This window comes from Zonotrichia albicollis, chromosome 1 (assembly GCF_047830755.1).
Source record: "Zonotrichia albicollis isolate bZonAlb1 chromosome 1, bZonAlb1.hap1, whole genome shotgun sequence".
Taxonomy (NCBI): Eukaryota; Metazoa; Chordata; class Aves; order Passeriformes; family Passerellidae; genus Zonotrichia; species Zonotrichia albicollis.
In genome coordinates, this window is record NC_133819.1 from 2,688,585 (window position 1) to 2,705,611 (window position 17,027).

Below are 17,027 nucleotides of genomic sequence, written 5' to 3' on the forward strand. Positions count from 1 at the left end.
TCCCCAGTGTGAGGGTGCAGATACAACCAATTGCATGTGAAATAAAGATGATTTAACCACTAGGATTGATCCACTACATGGGAAATTGCTTTAACGTCATGGAGATCACAAAATTCCTCATCCTGATATTTTGCCTTGGAAACCATGGGGGATCAAAGGAAGAGGAAGTCGTTTGCCTTCTTTAAACATGATTCTAATAGAGAAAGATGCTTTTGCAGTCGTGAAAACTGAACTTACACAGAGAGGCCCTAAAAGCCAAGCTCAAAACCTTCCACAGGTTGTGGTTGCATGTTCCATCAAATTCAGAATAATGGTGTGTGCCTAAGAAAAGCCATGCCTTGCTCTTTGCCAGCCAGGAGGGACACAGAGCTAGGACCAAACAGGGTTGGGCTGATTTTTTTTCCAGACTTTTCAGGTGACCTTCATCAAACCCACCTACATTAATTTCTGAGCAGTGATTGGAGTTCCTCATGTGGAAGATGCTTTTTGGCAGGATGGGATTATCCTCACCTCTACAGACACAGAATAAATGTAATTGTCTGCTTTTCCCTTTCCCCAGCCCTTACGAGCTGTTTTCCTGATTTCTGGCTGAACCCACAGAGAGATCCAGTGGAAGTCAACACAAACAGCTTCACTTCTCAGAACAGCCCAGAGCATCAGACCCCTTGATTTTAAATGAAAATGGTTAATCCATGCAGAAAGAGGGACAAATATAGCCTGGACCTGTCATTTCCAGTTGTAGGTTTGGCCTTTATCAGCAGTGTCAGCACTGGGTGTAAATCAGTTTAAGGAGGGGGTGAGTGGCCAAACTGGCCCTATGGACATGGAAAAGCTCACTGACCTCTTGCTGAGATCTATTTTCACTGCCTGATATTCGTGTGCATCAAATAATGTTTTTGATGTGAACAATTATGGTTCACTTGTGGTTGCCTGCTGGGCTTTTCTCCAGCACAGAGGAAGGCTTGTGCTTTCTCCTGAGCAATAGAAATGTTTGCTGGAGGATATTCCAGCAACAATCTGTATTTGTGTGTGGGGTTGTATGTTCCTGTGAATGCAGGAATCATCTCACACCTCTGGATTGTGACAAAATGATCACAGTGTGGTCATGATTTCATGGCTGTCACCTCCACACATCAGTCCTGCCTCTAAAGCACCATCCTCGCACCCAGCTCGTGCAGTGGAGGAGGTTTTGGGGTCAATTATGTTGGATTTGGCACTGGTTCTTCTGCTGGCACATGGTTCTTCTGCTGTTCTCAAATAAGGTCTCCTCAGAATTCCCATCTACTTGAAGATGTCACTGCTCACTTGTGCCACACGTCCCTGGGATCCTGGGACAACCCAGCATCTGTCTGAGGACTAAATGGCCTTTAAAGGTCTAAAGGACTTTAAAGGACTAAATGGCCTTTAAAAGTCCCTTCCAACATTAATATTTCTATGATTCTCTGATTTTAAGAGTGATTTGGTCTGTCTGGTTAATCTTTCAAAGTATGAGGTCATTATGCTCAACTCTAAGCAAGAACCTCTCCAGCTCACAACTTCCTTCTTAGTTTTCCTTCTTTATGTCTTCCCCAGGATTGTGAGAAATAAATTAAAATATCAGGTGGAACACCTCAAACACAATGTCTTCACGATGGTTTTATTGCTTGTTTTCAGCAGTGTCAACCACAGAGAAGAACCCCCCTCTGAAGCAAGGAGGTGAACCAAATACAAAGGAAAAAAAAAATTAAAAGCAAAAAAAATATAGCCATTTCATTGCATATATACAGAGTCAGACCAAAAATAAATAACATCAGGCAAAAGGCCATGGAACAAGGCAGAGATTTCACCTGTGCTGAGCAAGCAGGCCTGTTCTTGCTGGCATGGAGGGCACATCACAAGCACCTGGTACAGAGAAGCCCACGGAGACAGAGATCTCTGCTCACAGCCCGTGCCCATCACCCTCTGCTGCCAAAGCCTATTTACAGGAGGGCAGAGCAGAGGAGTTCACAGCTGGAGGGAGAAGGGTCAGCTGGCACCAGCTGCTGACCCACAGCTTGAGGTGTTTGAAACAGGCTCTGAAAAATGCACTTTGGAGTTCAAAACTGCCTTTTTGAACTCGGTTTATCATCATCATCATCATTTGAGTATCAAAAATGTGGTGTTTATTTTTTTTTCTTTTCCTTTTTAAATGTGCTCTTCAGATTTCCTCTATGTACAAATGTACAATATCCACAAAACTTGGGTATAAAACACTGCTGCTCTGCTGCTGCCAATGTGTGTGTCCTCAGGGTCTGGCCCTCAGAACACAAGTGGGCATTATTTTCCTTACAGACCTGTCCCAAATGTTTGTTTTCTCCCCTGTGATTTCACAATATTCTAGAAATAAGCAGAATTTCAAACCCAGGGCTCTTCAGGATATAGAACATCATGCAAGTTAGGACATTCAGGAAGAGGTGGAAAAGATGATCTGTGCTCCCAAGAAACTCCTGGTTAAAAGCCATATTTGCATCTGCACAGGTCTCCAGGGGAAATAACAAGGTCAGTCACTATAATTATACATAATGACAAGGTCAGTCACTGTTTTGTACCTCATCAGACTGAAATGCAAATATTGGGTTTGGAGAGGGGATGAAAAGCTGACGGACTGAAAGGAAATGGATTGAAATCCACATTTTGGGACATCTGACTCCACCTGCTGTCACGGACGTATTTTCTGAAAAATCCTTTTGCTAGGATTTTTTCTCCTGAGAAGAATTGAGAGGAAAAGAAAAACAGTGATTATCTGCTGCTGTGGAATGCAACAGGTGCATCTGTGATTGGTCTCATGTGGTTGTTTTTAATTAATGGCCAATCACAGTCAGCTGTCTCAGACTCTCTGGTCAGTCACAAAATTTTATCATTATTCCTTTTCCTTCCTTTTGATGAAATCCTTTTCTTCTATTCTTTAGTATAGTTTTAGTGTATAATTTGCTTTTAATATAAGATATATAATAAAACAATAAATCAGCTTTCTGAAACATGGAGTCAAGATTCTCATCTCTTCCCTCGTCCTGGGACCCCTGTGAACACCCCCACACCCCTGCCAGGCTGGGACTTGAATCTTTCCCTTTTTCCAGCAGTTTAGTGCCTGACTGATGCCAGAAGAGCCCTTCTGGATGGATGTGGGGGTGTGTGAGCCCCTGCTCCTTGAGGTTCATCTCCAGTGAAGCAGCTCTGTGGTGCTGGTCCCATCAGCACTGCAGTGGGAAAAGCGCAAATTTGCATTGTGGGGCAGGGAATTCAGGATTGCAGTCCCTGTCCCCAGGAGTTTGGCACATTAAGGGTGCAGAGATGCCATGGGGGGAATCCCAAGGCTGGGAAGGAACCTGGGCTGTGCCCAACACCCAGTGGGACACAGCAGGAGGAATGTTTTATTGTGGGCTTTCCTGTTAGAGCCGCATTCACCTGCCAGAGAAGGGACATTGATTCTGGTCCTCCTGTGCTTCCACAGGCCATTTATCAAACCAAGATGCACCTGTGTGCTCAGAGTAAAATAAGCTTCATGGAGACACACATTGGCACTTCCCAGTTTGGGAGATTCCCTTTCAGGCTGAAATGATTTTGTATTTTATTTCCCTATATTTCCTTACCCCTTGTTTAAACCCTGATGTGAAGCTGGAAGGAATGGAGACAAAAAAATCCCCCCAAACCCCTTTAATCCCTGCCATGGAGCCAAGTGGTGTTCATTCACTCCTGAGCTCTTTTTGGAACTTCATTTTGCTTTTGAAAAACTGCCATCAACCTTTCATTAATGAGCAGGTGCATTTCTCTCTGAAAGCATTTCCATCAGACTGGAGCAGAGATTTGGGTTTAATCCCTCTGCCCTGGGGCACAGACTTGACCCTCGTTGCTTTTGAGATGAATGAGAACCCAGTGGGACAGAGAGAAAAAAGGAAATATGATGATTTGTTCATGTATAAAATATCTTTTCTCCATCAACACTTTCCTGGAGAAAAACATGACTTGTTTCCTAGCAAAAAAACCCCAAACAAACCAAAAATAAAACAAAATGCTCAGATCTTTCAGCTTCTGGCCTTTTCCACTTTTCATTCCACAACTGCAGAAATGCTGCTGCTCCTGCATACATAACTCTGATTTTAAAAATTTGTTTGATTTTAATGCCCCTAAAATTCTGTAACAGAATTAATTTGCTAAACCCTAAACATGGTCATATTCTCATTTCTTGCTGTTTCTGAGAGGGTCACAAAGCAATACAGGTCCCAGCTGAACAGAAATATCTACAGTCTAATGTTAGCATTGAACCTGCTACCTCTAGACCTTGACAATAATTTATTGTTTATATTTTAATTGTTCTATACTTATGAATAAATTTAATGATTCAATCCCTGAAGTATAGAATAGGAGGGGCTTATTCTATCCCTGATGTAAAAGGGAGTAAGCAGCTCTAGAATAAAGAAAAAGGAATTATTTTGAAGGCAAATCTCAGTTTAATGCTGGTGTAATTCAGGAGTCTCTGCAGTGAGCTGATTGGAGCAAGCAGGATCAGAATTTGGCTTTATTTCTATAAAGAGTTTTGGAGCCCAAATCCATGATCCTCAAACACATCTGTGCCTTTTAACAAAGGCAGAAGAAGCTTTCACAGAGTGACCAGGTTGGAAGAGACCTTCAAGGTCATCGAGTCCAGCCCAGCCCCAACAGCTCAACTCAACCCTGGCACCCAGTGCCACATCCAGGCTTTGTTAAACACACCCAGGGATGGGGACTCCACCACCTCCCTGGGCAGCCATTCCAGAACTTTATCACTTTTCCCTGATATCCAACCTGTATTTCCCTTGGTGCAGCTCGAGGCTGTGTGCTCTGGCTGTGTCAGTGCTGCTGCAGACAGAGCCCAGCCCCAGCTGAGCACAGGCACCTTTCAGGAGCTGCAGAGAGTGATGGGGGCAGCCCTGAGTCTCCTTTTCTCCTTTAATACCTTCTAAGAGGCACACCTCTGATCTTTGATGCAGCAGATGGAGGCAATTGCCCTGCTGGGGTCAGTTTTGGGTGGGGAAGCAGCAAAAGTGCTGAGCTCTGTTCTGTGTGGGGCCAGGTCAGCTCACTCCACATTGTCATCTGCAGTGAAGTCCTTGAATTCCATTTTATTGATGAGCTGGATGAGAACCAGAGTAGACCAGGCCAAGTTATGGAGCCAAATTCCTGCACTAAACCAGTCAAACAGGGCCCAATCCCAATGTCATCATTCCCTTGATTGCTCACGTCCCCAGAGTGAGATTTCTCTCTTTATGAAGTCATTTCACCCCCAGCTCCTGTGTTTTCCTGGAACACAGCTGGGCTGGCAGCTCTGCATTGCTGACATTGCCATGCCTGTCACAGCAGTTCCATTCAGCAGGTTCATTTAACCCCTCAAACATCCCTGACAGAAGGAAGGCGGTATGGCTGGATGTTCAGTGATGAAATTATTGTGAGCAGGGTGCCCGGGGGCACAGCTCTGGCATGCTGATGTACTCCACACTTTTTGAAGGATCCCCTCAGCTTAGAGAAGATCCCATCTTCAGGTTCCTGTGCAGAACAGCCTGGTGGGGAATGTGACAGGCTGCAGAGGAGCCTGTGGTGAGGGTAAATATCCAGCTGGGTTTTTCCTTGTCACATCTCCAAAAGGCAAATCTTTCCTGGCTGCCTTTGGCATGTGGCTGGTGCTGGCTTGGGTTAACACAGGGCTGGGACACAAAAAAGGCTGCAAACACACAAATTTCCTCCTGCAAATGGAGAGGGAAAGGGAGCACAAGGAGAGGAAAGGGAAGAGCAGAGGGAAAATGCTCAGTGTGTCTCACAGGATGGCTCACAGGCCTGGAACAGATGGGAAGGGATTCCCTCACATCCCACAAAGGAGGCTGCTGGCAGTGGTGCTGCACTTCTGCTCCACAGCTCTGTGCTCCAGCTCCTCTGCTGCTTGGCTGGGATCTGAAATTCCAGTTCACACCTCAGTGGATGCATTCCCAGGATGGGGCAGTGCTCCTCTGCAGGCCATCAGTTTTGTTGGGTATAAATATTTACCATGACAGGTGAACAGGGAGAATGGCTTTGCAGCCTGATGGATCCAATCTTTCCCAGACTGACATTGCTTCAGAACTCTGAATCAGTGAGACAAAGCATTTTACACCAAGTGGAACAACCTGGAAGCTGAGACTGAATTTTCCCTTGCTTCTTCTGGACTTTTTTGAAGTTAGTCATTCACCTGGAAAAATGCAGGTCAAATCCTTGCTTTGAACCAGGCACAGCAGCAGAAGTGGTGGTACTGGTGGGATTTCTCCAGTGTTTGCTGGGTGAGTCCTAATCCAGGTCTGAAAAAGCTCAGCAGAGCAGCACAAGCACGAAACACAAAGAGAATCACAGAATATCCTGAGTTATAAGGGAGCCACAAGGATCATCGAGTCCAACTCCTGGTCCTGCACAGGACAACCCCAAAAATCAAACCAAGTGCCTGAGAGCACCATCCAAACTCTTCTTGAACTCTGACCAGGACCACTTCAAAGGTTCTTGCCTCTGAGGTTTCAATAGGATATTGTTTGAGTGTTGTCAAGGCATAAAGGCTTCAATTCAAGAAAAGTGGGGAAAATTGGAGCATCCTCTTGTTTTCTCTGCATTTTGGGAATCAGTGAGCTGCATTTTGATGATCTTATGGCACGTCAGAGTTGGATCCTCACTATTGATGTGGGCTCAGTGCAAAGTAGCCATAACAAAGCTGGCTCACACCTGGCCAGCCTGGGGTCACCAGCACTGTAATTCCAGGAATTTTCACATCTTCTTATTGTTTTAGGACCTACAGGCTGTGTAGCCATGGGACAGGATCTGAGCTGGCTCTCTGCAGACTCAGGACTGCACCTTTGCCCATGGTGGATCACAGTTCCTCATGACTCCAGCCCACCACACTGTTATCAGTCCTACACCCGGATAAATACTTTGGGAGAACCCAGCTGAGCTGATAACAGGCTCTGGGAATAGTTATGGATGGAACACTGCTCTGTCAGGACTCAGAAAGGAGCTGGATATGCAAGTTCTCCTCCTGGGCTCAGTGTGGTTTGTTGGCATCCTTTGCTTAGGGCCAACAACCCCCAACCCCACCAGGATGCAGGTGCTTCCCTCCATTGAACTTTCATTTCATTTTGGAGAAATAAAGCAGAGAAATTGAGATCCCTGAGCTCTAAAAGAGGAGCTCACCTCCCTCTCCAGGTGCCTGGGTTGGTGGCCCAGACACTCCTTCACAAAGACATGTTTTAGTAGGATGGCAGCAGCCCAGTTACTGAGGGTACACATGAGCTGGGCAGGGATTTCCCACCCTCAGCATAAAACTTTTTCAACCCCGCTTGATGCAGTTGATGGGACACAAACACAAACATGAGCATCTGTATCCCTGTATTTTGAGTTTGGGACTGTGGGGCTGCCTCAAATGAGCAGGACTGGGCTTTAACAGTTCTCCTTTGCCTCTCCACCACAAAAACAAGAATTAAAAAAACCTTCTCCCTTGGTTTTAATGGAATCCATGTGCATTCTTCAAGTAGGAATTGCCCCTGTGTGGAAACTAGAAGGCCTTCAGAAAAGAGGTAAAATGCACACACACATCTTAAATATCTAGCAATGCCTTCCTATAGGATGAAAGCTCCCCAGAAAAGCTGAAGAAGAAATCCATTTAATAGCTCCTGCACTCCTTCCTCCCTCCTGGAGTGCCAGTTGTGTGCTGAGACAACCTTGTCCTGATGAAAGCAATTTCACCTGCTGCTGTGACACTCATTTTTTTCATCTGGAGAGTGGCTCCCTATGGCAGCTCTGACTCAATTAAGGATTACAGGGCCCTATATTTCCCTTTCCTGACAATGTGTGCTAAGCAAGTGCAAATGAATTACAGCCCAATTATTTCCCCCGATCCCTAACGAGCCTGGGTGCATCCATGCACCGAGATCTATGGGACAACTTAAAGAGAATGAAAAAACACAGCCATGCTCTGCTTTTGGCATCTGGCCCTGTTTTTTATACATGCAAATCGAGTTTCCTGTTCATGGAACACAACCAAGCAAAACACCATGTCACCAACACAGTCCTCCCACTGCTCCTTCTCAGTGATCTGCTCCTCCACAGGGTTCCTGGAAAGCTTCTGCTCCCAAGGGTGGTGGGGAAATAGCAGAACACACTGGGGCATCCTCTGAGGGGCTCTCCTGGTGCTGCAGCTTCATCTCCACCTGTGTAAAACGTGGGGGCCATGTGCTGGCCTCTCCCTTCCTACTCATGTTCCTCCTGTCCCTTCTCCCCATGTCCCCAGCACCATCTTTAGTGCTGTATCATCACCTCTTATTCACAGGAATTTTGGCACATTCATATGTTTGGTGTTTTTTTTTTTTCCTGCTTCCTGCCTCTGTCTCTCCTTTACTGGCTCATTTTTTTAGAAAAAAAAAGTGCAATTTGTCTGTTTGAGAGATGCCAGTTCTGGTAAAGCCACCAAGGACTGAGGCTCTCCCTCCCTTACCCCCAGTACTTCATTATTTATGACACACCAGCATCTCCCAGGTTGTCCTCAAGCAAGTTGGACAATTCCTCAGAGCTATCAATCCCTGAGGGCTTGAAACTGAAGCTTAAGTTGGACAATTCCTCAGAGCTATCAATCCCTGAGGGCTGGAAACTGAAGAGTGAAAGGCCTGAAAAGAGGAAGAGCAAAAGTGTTCCTTCCTCTTGGCTCGTCCGATCTCATCCTGGACGCCAGTGGCTTTTCCAGTTGTGTGTCCTCTGTTGGCTCATGTGGAGCAGGTCATTTCACAGGGGTTTCTCATGGGATCACTGATTCCCGGGGATCCTCGTGTCTCAGTTTGGGATGCTCAGTGCCTGGGGAGCCTCTCACACCAGGGAGAACTCGGCCTGGAAGCCGGAGCAGCGGCGCGTCTTTGGCGAGCACTTGGTCAGCATGGAGATCTGGGTGCTGAAGTTGGTGCCGTTGCTGCCCAGGGAAGGGTGGTGGTACTTCATGTCCGAGCCCAGGAACCGCTCCAGGTGCCACCTCCGCCACTTCCTCTTGAGCTCAGCTTGCACCTGGGCATGGGAAAGAGGAAAGGCAGCACAGGGCATCACTTGGTGTTGTTCACAGAATTCACAGAGTGACCAGGTTGGAAGAGACCTTCAAGGTCATCGAGTCCAACCCAGCCCCAACAGCTCAACTAAACCCTGACACCCAGTGCCACATCCAGGCTTTGTTAAACACACCCAGGGATGGGGACTCCACCACCTCTCTGGGAAGGCCTTTCCAGAACTTTATCAATATTTCATCACTTTTTCCTAATACCCAACCTAAACTTCCCTTTGTGTAGCTTGAGACTGTGTGTGGGCCACATTTCTCTTCCCAGAGAAAAGCAAGGCACAACTTCCCAAGGATATTTCTGGGAATCGCAGCAAGGAACCTCAGAGAAAGAAAAAACATTTATCTCAATGGCTGCTCCTCTTGTTCATAAGTGGAATGCACTGTGGAAGACATTGTTTACCTGAAGGGAATTGGTAATTAGATTCTGGTGTGAGTGTTTTGATTCATTGGCCAATTGAACCCAGGTGTGTGTGTTGGGACTGTCACTGACAGTCAGGAGATGCTGTGCAGTTGAGTTGAGTGTTTGGCAGATTCAGTTTAGATGTAATGAAATATAGTGTAATATAGTATAGAATAATATAGTATAATAAAGTAATTAATCAGCCTTCTGATATCTGATACCACTTTCCACATGCATTCATTCTGTCCTAGCTGCAAACATTAACCAAAAAACCCTGATGGTCTGGTCTTACCTCTCCATTGAGAAAGCAGTACAGCACAGCCACCACAAACCCCTGGGGAAAGGAGAAAACGGGATTTTAGCACTGCAGACAGAGTGTAGATCCATTCATCTCCCAAAGGAGAGATCACACAACCACAGGATTGTTCAGGTTGAAAAGACCTCTGAGGTCATCAAGCCCAACCATTCCCCCAGCACAGCCAAGTCCACCACTGGCCCATGTCCCCAAGTGCCACATCTGCACAGCTTTTGAACACTTCCAGGTGCCAGATGTGCAGTAATGATGATGCTGACAGGGTTGTTAATAATTCACCACTGAATGAAACTTGCTGCTCAGAGCCCCATCCACCCTGGCCTTGGACACATCAATGACACAAAATCTGAACTGAGGTGTTTATTTTTCTCCCTTAAGTACAAAAAACCACAGAGACACCAATGTACAGAGGAACATTTTCTTTTCATTTCCTAAAATGAGGGAAGAGAATCTCCTTCTGGAAGGCAAAATATAAATCTATCTTTCATCCTGGCCAGGCTGGAGTGAGTAGATTTTCCACAAAGGTACAAGAGCAATATGGGGCATGTCCAGAATAAACCCATGTGCAGCTCTTGGCATTTCTCCCTGGTGACAGACCTGGTGACCCAAATGGTGCCTTACCTGGAATGACCCAACCACGAGCTCAAAGACCAGCTTCACTTCTGCTTTGAAATTGTCAGGGAAGAAAGCAAACATGATGTAGTGAATGCCAAAGAGAGGGATCAGCAGCAGAGTGGACTTGGCCAGCCTCCTGTTGGAAAGACAAACATGAGCTACCAGGGGAGAGGGAAGAGGGGAAGAGGCTGAGGAATCCTGCAGCTGAGCCCTGAAATAAACCCTGAAAATTTATTATTTCTCCTTGTCCCACAGACTGCAGATGGCTGGTGATTTCAGACCTGGTGGCACCATAAAATGTGACATTTTTATTCCCAGTAGCTCCACTGGAGGTATTTCTTTCTCCCTCCTCTCTTCTTCCCCTCCCACCAGAGATCTTTTATTCATTTCCACAAGCTAAATCATCATCTACCAATGTCTTTGTTTGCCTGGGATTTCTGAAAATTACAGCTTCTGGGAGAGAAATGGTATGTTTAGCTGGGAATAATGACAGGCTACTGCACAATGAATGTCTCCAAAGGAGGGGGATGAACAGTATTAGTGCTGAATGGCATCATGCTGGGTAATCAGGGGTTTAATTAGGAAGAGATGATAATGCATTAAATGCAATCATTATTTGAAAAGTAGCTGGCAGAAAGAAAATGAAATCAAGGGTCTAAGGATGCTTGTGGGGGTTTTGTCTCCCTTGGTCACTTGTATCCTGTGACATCTCCCTCTCTCTCAGAGGTTTCTGGAGGGAATAAGGCTGGGATGTTGGAAATATTCATTTGTCCACCTGCAACCACTCCACCTCCAAAGCCTTATCAGGCTCAGACCTCTCAGGCCATCTTCATTTATTTGGCACCTGCAGGAGCCCACTGGGAGGCTGATGTGGCAGCTTTGTGCAGAGGATGCTCATCCCTGTGCCTCCCAGAGCTCCTCTGTAGCTCTCCCTGGCTCTCCTCTCAACATTAAGGCTGAGATTGGAGGCTGTGGCTCATCCCAGCAAAATGAGAGCCCGCAGGGAGATGAGGAACTTTACAGGAGTTTGCCTTTCTCACATTCCTCACTAGCAGGCACATCTCTGCTCATGGAGATCCAAAATCTGAGTTCTCCGAGGAACATCAGCCTAGAGGAGGAGATGTGGTGCTACCTTTGTGTCCCACATTGACAGAGATGCTGTTTGCAACCTCCAGTGGATTAGAAAATTTCATCTTATCATTGCAGACAACACTGGGCCCTTAATTACAATATTTTCCCTCCTGGCTGGACTGTGGTGATGAAAAGGACATGACAAAACTTGAGCCCTCTCCTCCAATTTTCACACCTCACACCAGTCTCCTGCTCCCAACACTGACCTTCACCAGATACTGAGTTTTAGATTTTATTTTGGCATCAAGGCAAGGGCTCTGTGATTTTTTAAAAGACTCCACCACCTAAACACTGCACTCAGGAAAATCATGACCCAGTCGCAGTGTCATTTCTCCCATGAAAGTCAAGCCTGGCTGTGCAGGAGGCAGAACTGCTTGGGGGATTGTCTGAAATTGGTTAAATCTGCTGGAAACCATGGATTCTCGAAATCCTTATTACTCTGACTCCTAGCACACCCCAGACCTCCCTTATCTGACAGATCCATCTGGTGACAGGTAATTTTGGGAGAACATGTGTCAATTAACCTGCATGAACCTGCTCCTGTCCTTGGGACTGGGCAAGAGTGAACCAACATTTCAGTCATGCTCCTTGAAATCATAATGGAAAAGTTACTCAGAGGAATTTAATGACAATATTGATCCACAGACATGGACAGAATGGAGAGATGAATTTTGCTCCAGTTTTCTGTGGCAGAAGACAAATTCCATTTGCCTGAAATATTGCTGTCCCACTCTTGCACATGTCCCTGTCATTTCCAGAAAACTGCTTTGGGAGACTTGTTTTTACAGCTTCCAGCACATGAAAGCCCAGTTCCCTGCCTGCAGCATTAATGAGGGAGTCAGCAGCACACCTGAACTTCCAGCCTGCAGCTAAGCTCAGACCCTTTGGAGCTGAACAGTGCTGTCAGCAGGCTGTGTGTGTAGAAAATAAACAATATAAAATACACATGAGAAGGGGGGAGAAATGCAAATGAGCTATCCAGGATGCTGTTAGTTTAAAACAGATTTGTCTCAGATTTGGCAGGAGGGATGCACACAGAATCACAGAGGCATTTGGTTGGGAAAAACCTCCCAGACCATTGAGTCCAACTGATCCCCACCTGTTCCCAGCCCAGAGCTCTGAATGCCACCTCCAGGCCTTCCTTGGACACCTCCAGGGATGGGGAGCCCACAACCTCCCTGGGCAGCCCCTTCCAATGCTTCACAACCCTTCTGGTGAAGGAATTCCTCCTGATGTCCAACCTGAACATCTCCAGCACAACTTGAGGCCATTTCCTCTCATCCTGTCATTTGTTGCCTGGGAGAAGAGCCTGATCTCCATCTGGCTCCAACTTCCTTTCAGTTCCTTCCTTTCAGGGAAATGTGGGGAGCAATAGGGTCACCCTGAGCCTCCTCTTCTTCAGGCTAAACACCCCCAGCTCCCTCAGCATTTCAGCAGCAGTTTTCTGCTAAGAACTGTTGGATCCTGCAGTCAAACCCCAGAAGTCTCCACAGATTTCTGTCTAAAAGCAAAAATCTTGGGACCACACTTAGAACTCACCTTGGTGGGATCTAAACTTAAGTTTCAGACAATTAATATTTGTTTTCCTTGGAGAGTGTGGTGTCTTGTACCTACTGCACTGAATTCAGTCAACAGTTTTCCAGATGTGGCTGGTGGCCAGGTGCCACTGTTCAAGGGGACAAGTGTCCCATAGGTCCTGTGTCCTGTGTGACAGGTCCGTGCAAGTATTGGAAGAGTCCTAAAGCACCTCATGTGCCTTGGAAACCTAAAATTTTAGGGCTAGGTTGGAAAGAGATCTGAGCAACCTGGGATGGAGGAAGGTGTCCCTACCCATGGCAGTGGGTTGGATGAATTTTAAGGTCCCTCCCAACCTAAAATGCGGGATTCTATAATTTTGTGAAGTGAGCAACTGATTAATTCCCTAGGGGAACTGAGCCATCTTTGCAGGTGGTGCAGGAAGAGGAGGATCTGCGGATGTCAGGATCAGTTGTCCTTCAGGAGAAGCCCCTGTAGAGCAGCTCAGTGAGGGGAGCTCTGTGTTTTACCAACATGCCCCACGTTTGTTTACAAGGCAAAAAGAGCTTTCCTGGCAGCTCCACCTCACTGGAAAATGTGTCCTGAACCCAAAGCCCAGCATGACCTCTGAGATAATCTGGGCATAACTCATCAGGTGCACGTTGGCAGCACTTCTGCTGAGGTGAACAGGAGCTAGCAGAGCCAGGACAATGCTCAGTACTAGAAATTATTTAAATATGCTGATTTAATTTATGCACCTGCTGCAAACCTGTGGTGCAAAGATAAAATTCCCAATTGGAAATCCAGAAGGGCAGGTGGTAGAAAGCACAGGGTCTGGTAATGTAGGTGTGCTGTGATGACAGAAAAATAGGTAATTGGATTTGGCTGCTGCCAGGAAAATTAAAGTCAAAAACTGGCATTTCCTTTCATAAATCTGAGAATCTCTTGAGGTAGATGAAATTAATAATTCACCAAAACCAGAGAAAAAGTCTCAGTGCTGTGGCTGGGCAGGATTTAAGGAACATATTGTTACTTTTTTCCATCCTGCAGGAAGATGAACTGAGATTTTTCAGGGAACCCAAAAGCACAGATCCCTCAGAAGACAAGGATTTACAAGCAGTGACCATGCAGACACTGGACTCTGTTATTGAATTCTTGTCTAGGAAACATTTAATAAATATCCAGGATAGCTGAAAAACGGAGCCAGAACAGTGGGAAGAGTCAAAAATAACCTGCTCTGGACTTTTATTTTATTTGTATTGAAGCCAGAATAAATCTATGCAAATAGACATTTCTTTCACTCTTAAAATACTGCAGCTGAGACTAGCCTTGGCCACTGAGAGAGATGTTGATCTCTCTGGCATGTTGTTCATTATATAAAGCCCCATTAAGGTCAACCTCATATCCCTGGAATAAAAGTATTAAGTCAAGTAAAACTTCTAAGACAGTGATCTTTCTCAACAGAGAACAGAAATGTATTGAGTTAATCCAATCTTGTTTAGAAATCTCTTTTAGGATGAGGAAAATTTGTCACAGATCTGACTGAATGGTAATTTTCTAGATCTCTCATTTTTTTAAAACTGAGGGTCAGGAAAATAAGCGTGTACACTTGGAAGAGCAACTTTTTTTTTTTCCATCAAGGTCTTTCTGCCTTCAGAATCCAATAAATATTGAATATTCAAAGAAAAATTATATTTGGCTTCATGATAATTATTATTACTCTTGTTTCTTCATCATTAATCCCAGGAGAAATCCCTCTCACCTACCACAAACTGACATAAAACCTGACCAGCTCTTTTAGTAAATGCTCCTGATTTCTAATCTGCTTTAAGCAATTAAAATTAATTGATTTTGATCAGTGCAGACAGATGCAATCATGAAACAAGATGCAATGAAGAATTATCAAGCAGCCAGGCAGGTTTCCCAAAAAACACTTTTAGGATAGGGTTGGGAAGGTCTGGGACTTACGAATATTGGCTGGTTTCGTTGTGCCCAACATCTGGGGAATGCAGCTTCTGGACTAAGATACGGATGATGCAGATGAAGAGGATGAAGTTCACCTGTGGAGATGGGAAGAGAGGGGTAAAACATCAGCATTCTACTCCAGGGAAAAGAGCCCATCACTAGAGAAAAACTCCTCTCACTGGAATGGTTTTTGCCATGGAAGGAGCTGCTGTTTAACAAGCCATGAGCAGAGAGAGCCCCTTCTCTGGGGCGGGGAGCACATGGAAAACCGACACAGGATGATGGCATCTTGGGCCTGACATCAGCCTGCTTGGGACTTCGTGTCATACATCCCAAGTATGATGATGTCAAGCCCATAGAGCACAGCTTTGCACGACGTCCTGGAGCGCGCGCGGGAGGAGCCGCGTGTGGCGCCCGGCGGCTCGCCAGGCGGTGTAGCAGGCCCTGGGTCTAGAAGCCTGAAGATAGGAAATGCCAAGTCATGGTGAATGGGCTAGAAAGACCCTTTTTGCCTTTTGGAACCCCTGTTTATCTCTCTATAACCCTGCAGGTTGCTCACCAGGCGGTGTAGCAGGCCCTGGGTCTAAAAGGGCCCTGTGGCGTGCGGAAGCCTGAAGATGGGAAATGCCAAGTCATGGTGAATGGGCTAGAAAGACCCTTTTCTGCCTTTTGGAACCCCTGTTATCTCTCTGTAACCCTACAGGTCACTTTTCTTTAACCCTTGCCATTGGGCCATTTCTGATCCCCCGGTACCCTGTATAAGGGCTGGTTTAGCCCAGTTCTGGCAGAAGAGCTGTCACTGGAACCCTTCTCAGAAGATTCAATAAAGACATCGCTGTGGAACTCCAAATGGCCTTCTCCTCTCTCTCTCCCTACACGATGTTCCTGGAGCGTTTGTGGGAGGAGCTGCGTGTGGCGCCCGGCGGCTTGCCAGGCGATGTAACAGGCCCTGGCTCTGCAAAGGCCCCATGGCATGCAGAAGCCTGAAGATAGGAAATGCCAAGTCGTGGTGAATGGGCTAGAAAGACCCTTTTCTGCCTTTTGGAACCCCTGTTTATCTCTCCATAACCCTGCAGGTCGCTCGCCAGGCGGTGTAGCAGGCCCTGGGTCTAAAAGGGCCCTGTGGCGTGCAGAAGCCTGAAGAAAGGAAATGCCAAGTCGTGGTGAATGGGCTAGAAAGACCCTTTTCTGCCTTTTGGAACCCCTGTTTATCTCTCTGTAACCCTACAGGTCACTTTCCTTTAACCCTTGCCACTGGGCCATTTCTGATCCCCCGGCACCCTATATAAGGGCTGGTTTAGCCTGGTTCTGGCAGAAGAGCTGTCACTGGAACCCTTCTCAGAAGAATCAATAAAGACATCGCTGTGGAACTCCAAATGGCCTTCTCCTCTCTCTCTCCCTACACGATGTCCTGGAGTGTGTGTGGGAGGAGCTGCGTGTGGCGCCTGGCGGCTCGCCAGGCAGTGTAACAGGCCCTGGCTCTGCAAAGGCCCCGTGGCATGCAGAAGCCTGAAGAAAGGAAATGCCAAGTCATGGTGAATGGGCTAGAAAGACCCCTTTCTGCCTTTTGGAACCCTTGTTTATCTCTCTATAACCCTGCAGGTCGCTCGCCAGGCGGTGTAGCAGGCCCTGGCTCTGCAAAGGCCCCGTGGCATGCAGAAGCCTGAAGATAGGAAATGCCAAGTCATGGTGAATGGGCTAGAAAGACCCTTTTCTGCCTTTTGGAACCCCTGCTTATCTCTCCGTAACCCTGTAGGTCACTTTTCCTTTAACCCTTGCCACTGGACCATTTCTGATCCCCCTGTACCCTATATAAAGGGCTGGTTTAGCCTAGTTCTGGCAGAAGAGCTGTCACTGGAACCCTTCTCAGAAGATTCAATAAAGACATCGCTGTGGAACTCCAAATGGCCTTCTCCTCTCTCTCCCTGCATCTGCCTGCCTTGGCACCTAGCAAGCTGAAGGGCTGAAATCACAATGAGCTGGTAATC

General features: G+C 46.4%; 1 protein-coding gene across 2 annotated transcripts in view; it reads right to left on the reverse strand.

Annotated features, from left to right (window-relative positions):
* Window positions 1-2,118: 2,118 nt before the first annotated feature.
* The window catches only part of VIPR1 (vasoactive intestinal peptide receptor 1), a 127,376-nt gene continuing 112,467 nt past the window's right edge, over window positions 2,119-17,027 (reverse strand). For both annotated transcript variants that reach the window (XM_074542797.1, XM_074542851.1), the window contains 4 exons: window positions 15,043-15,134; window positions 10,435-10,564; window positions 9,793-9,834; window positions 2,119-9,054 (listed from right to left, as the gene is read on the reverse strand). In XM_074542797.1, coding sequence (XP_074398898.1) covers window positions 8,863-9,054; window positions 9,793-9,834; window positions 10,435-10,564; window positions 15,043-15,134 — 456 coding nt within the window. In that variant the 3' untranslated portion in view covers window positions 2,119-8,862. The remainder of the gene's footprint in view (window positions 9,055-9,792; window positions 9,835-10,434; window positions 10,565-15,042; window positions 15,135-17,027) is intronic.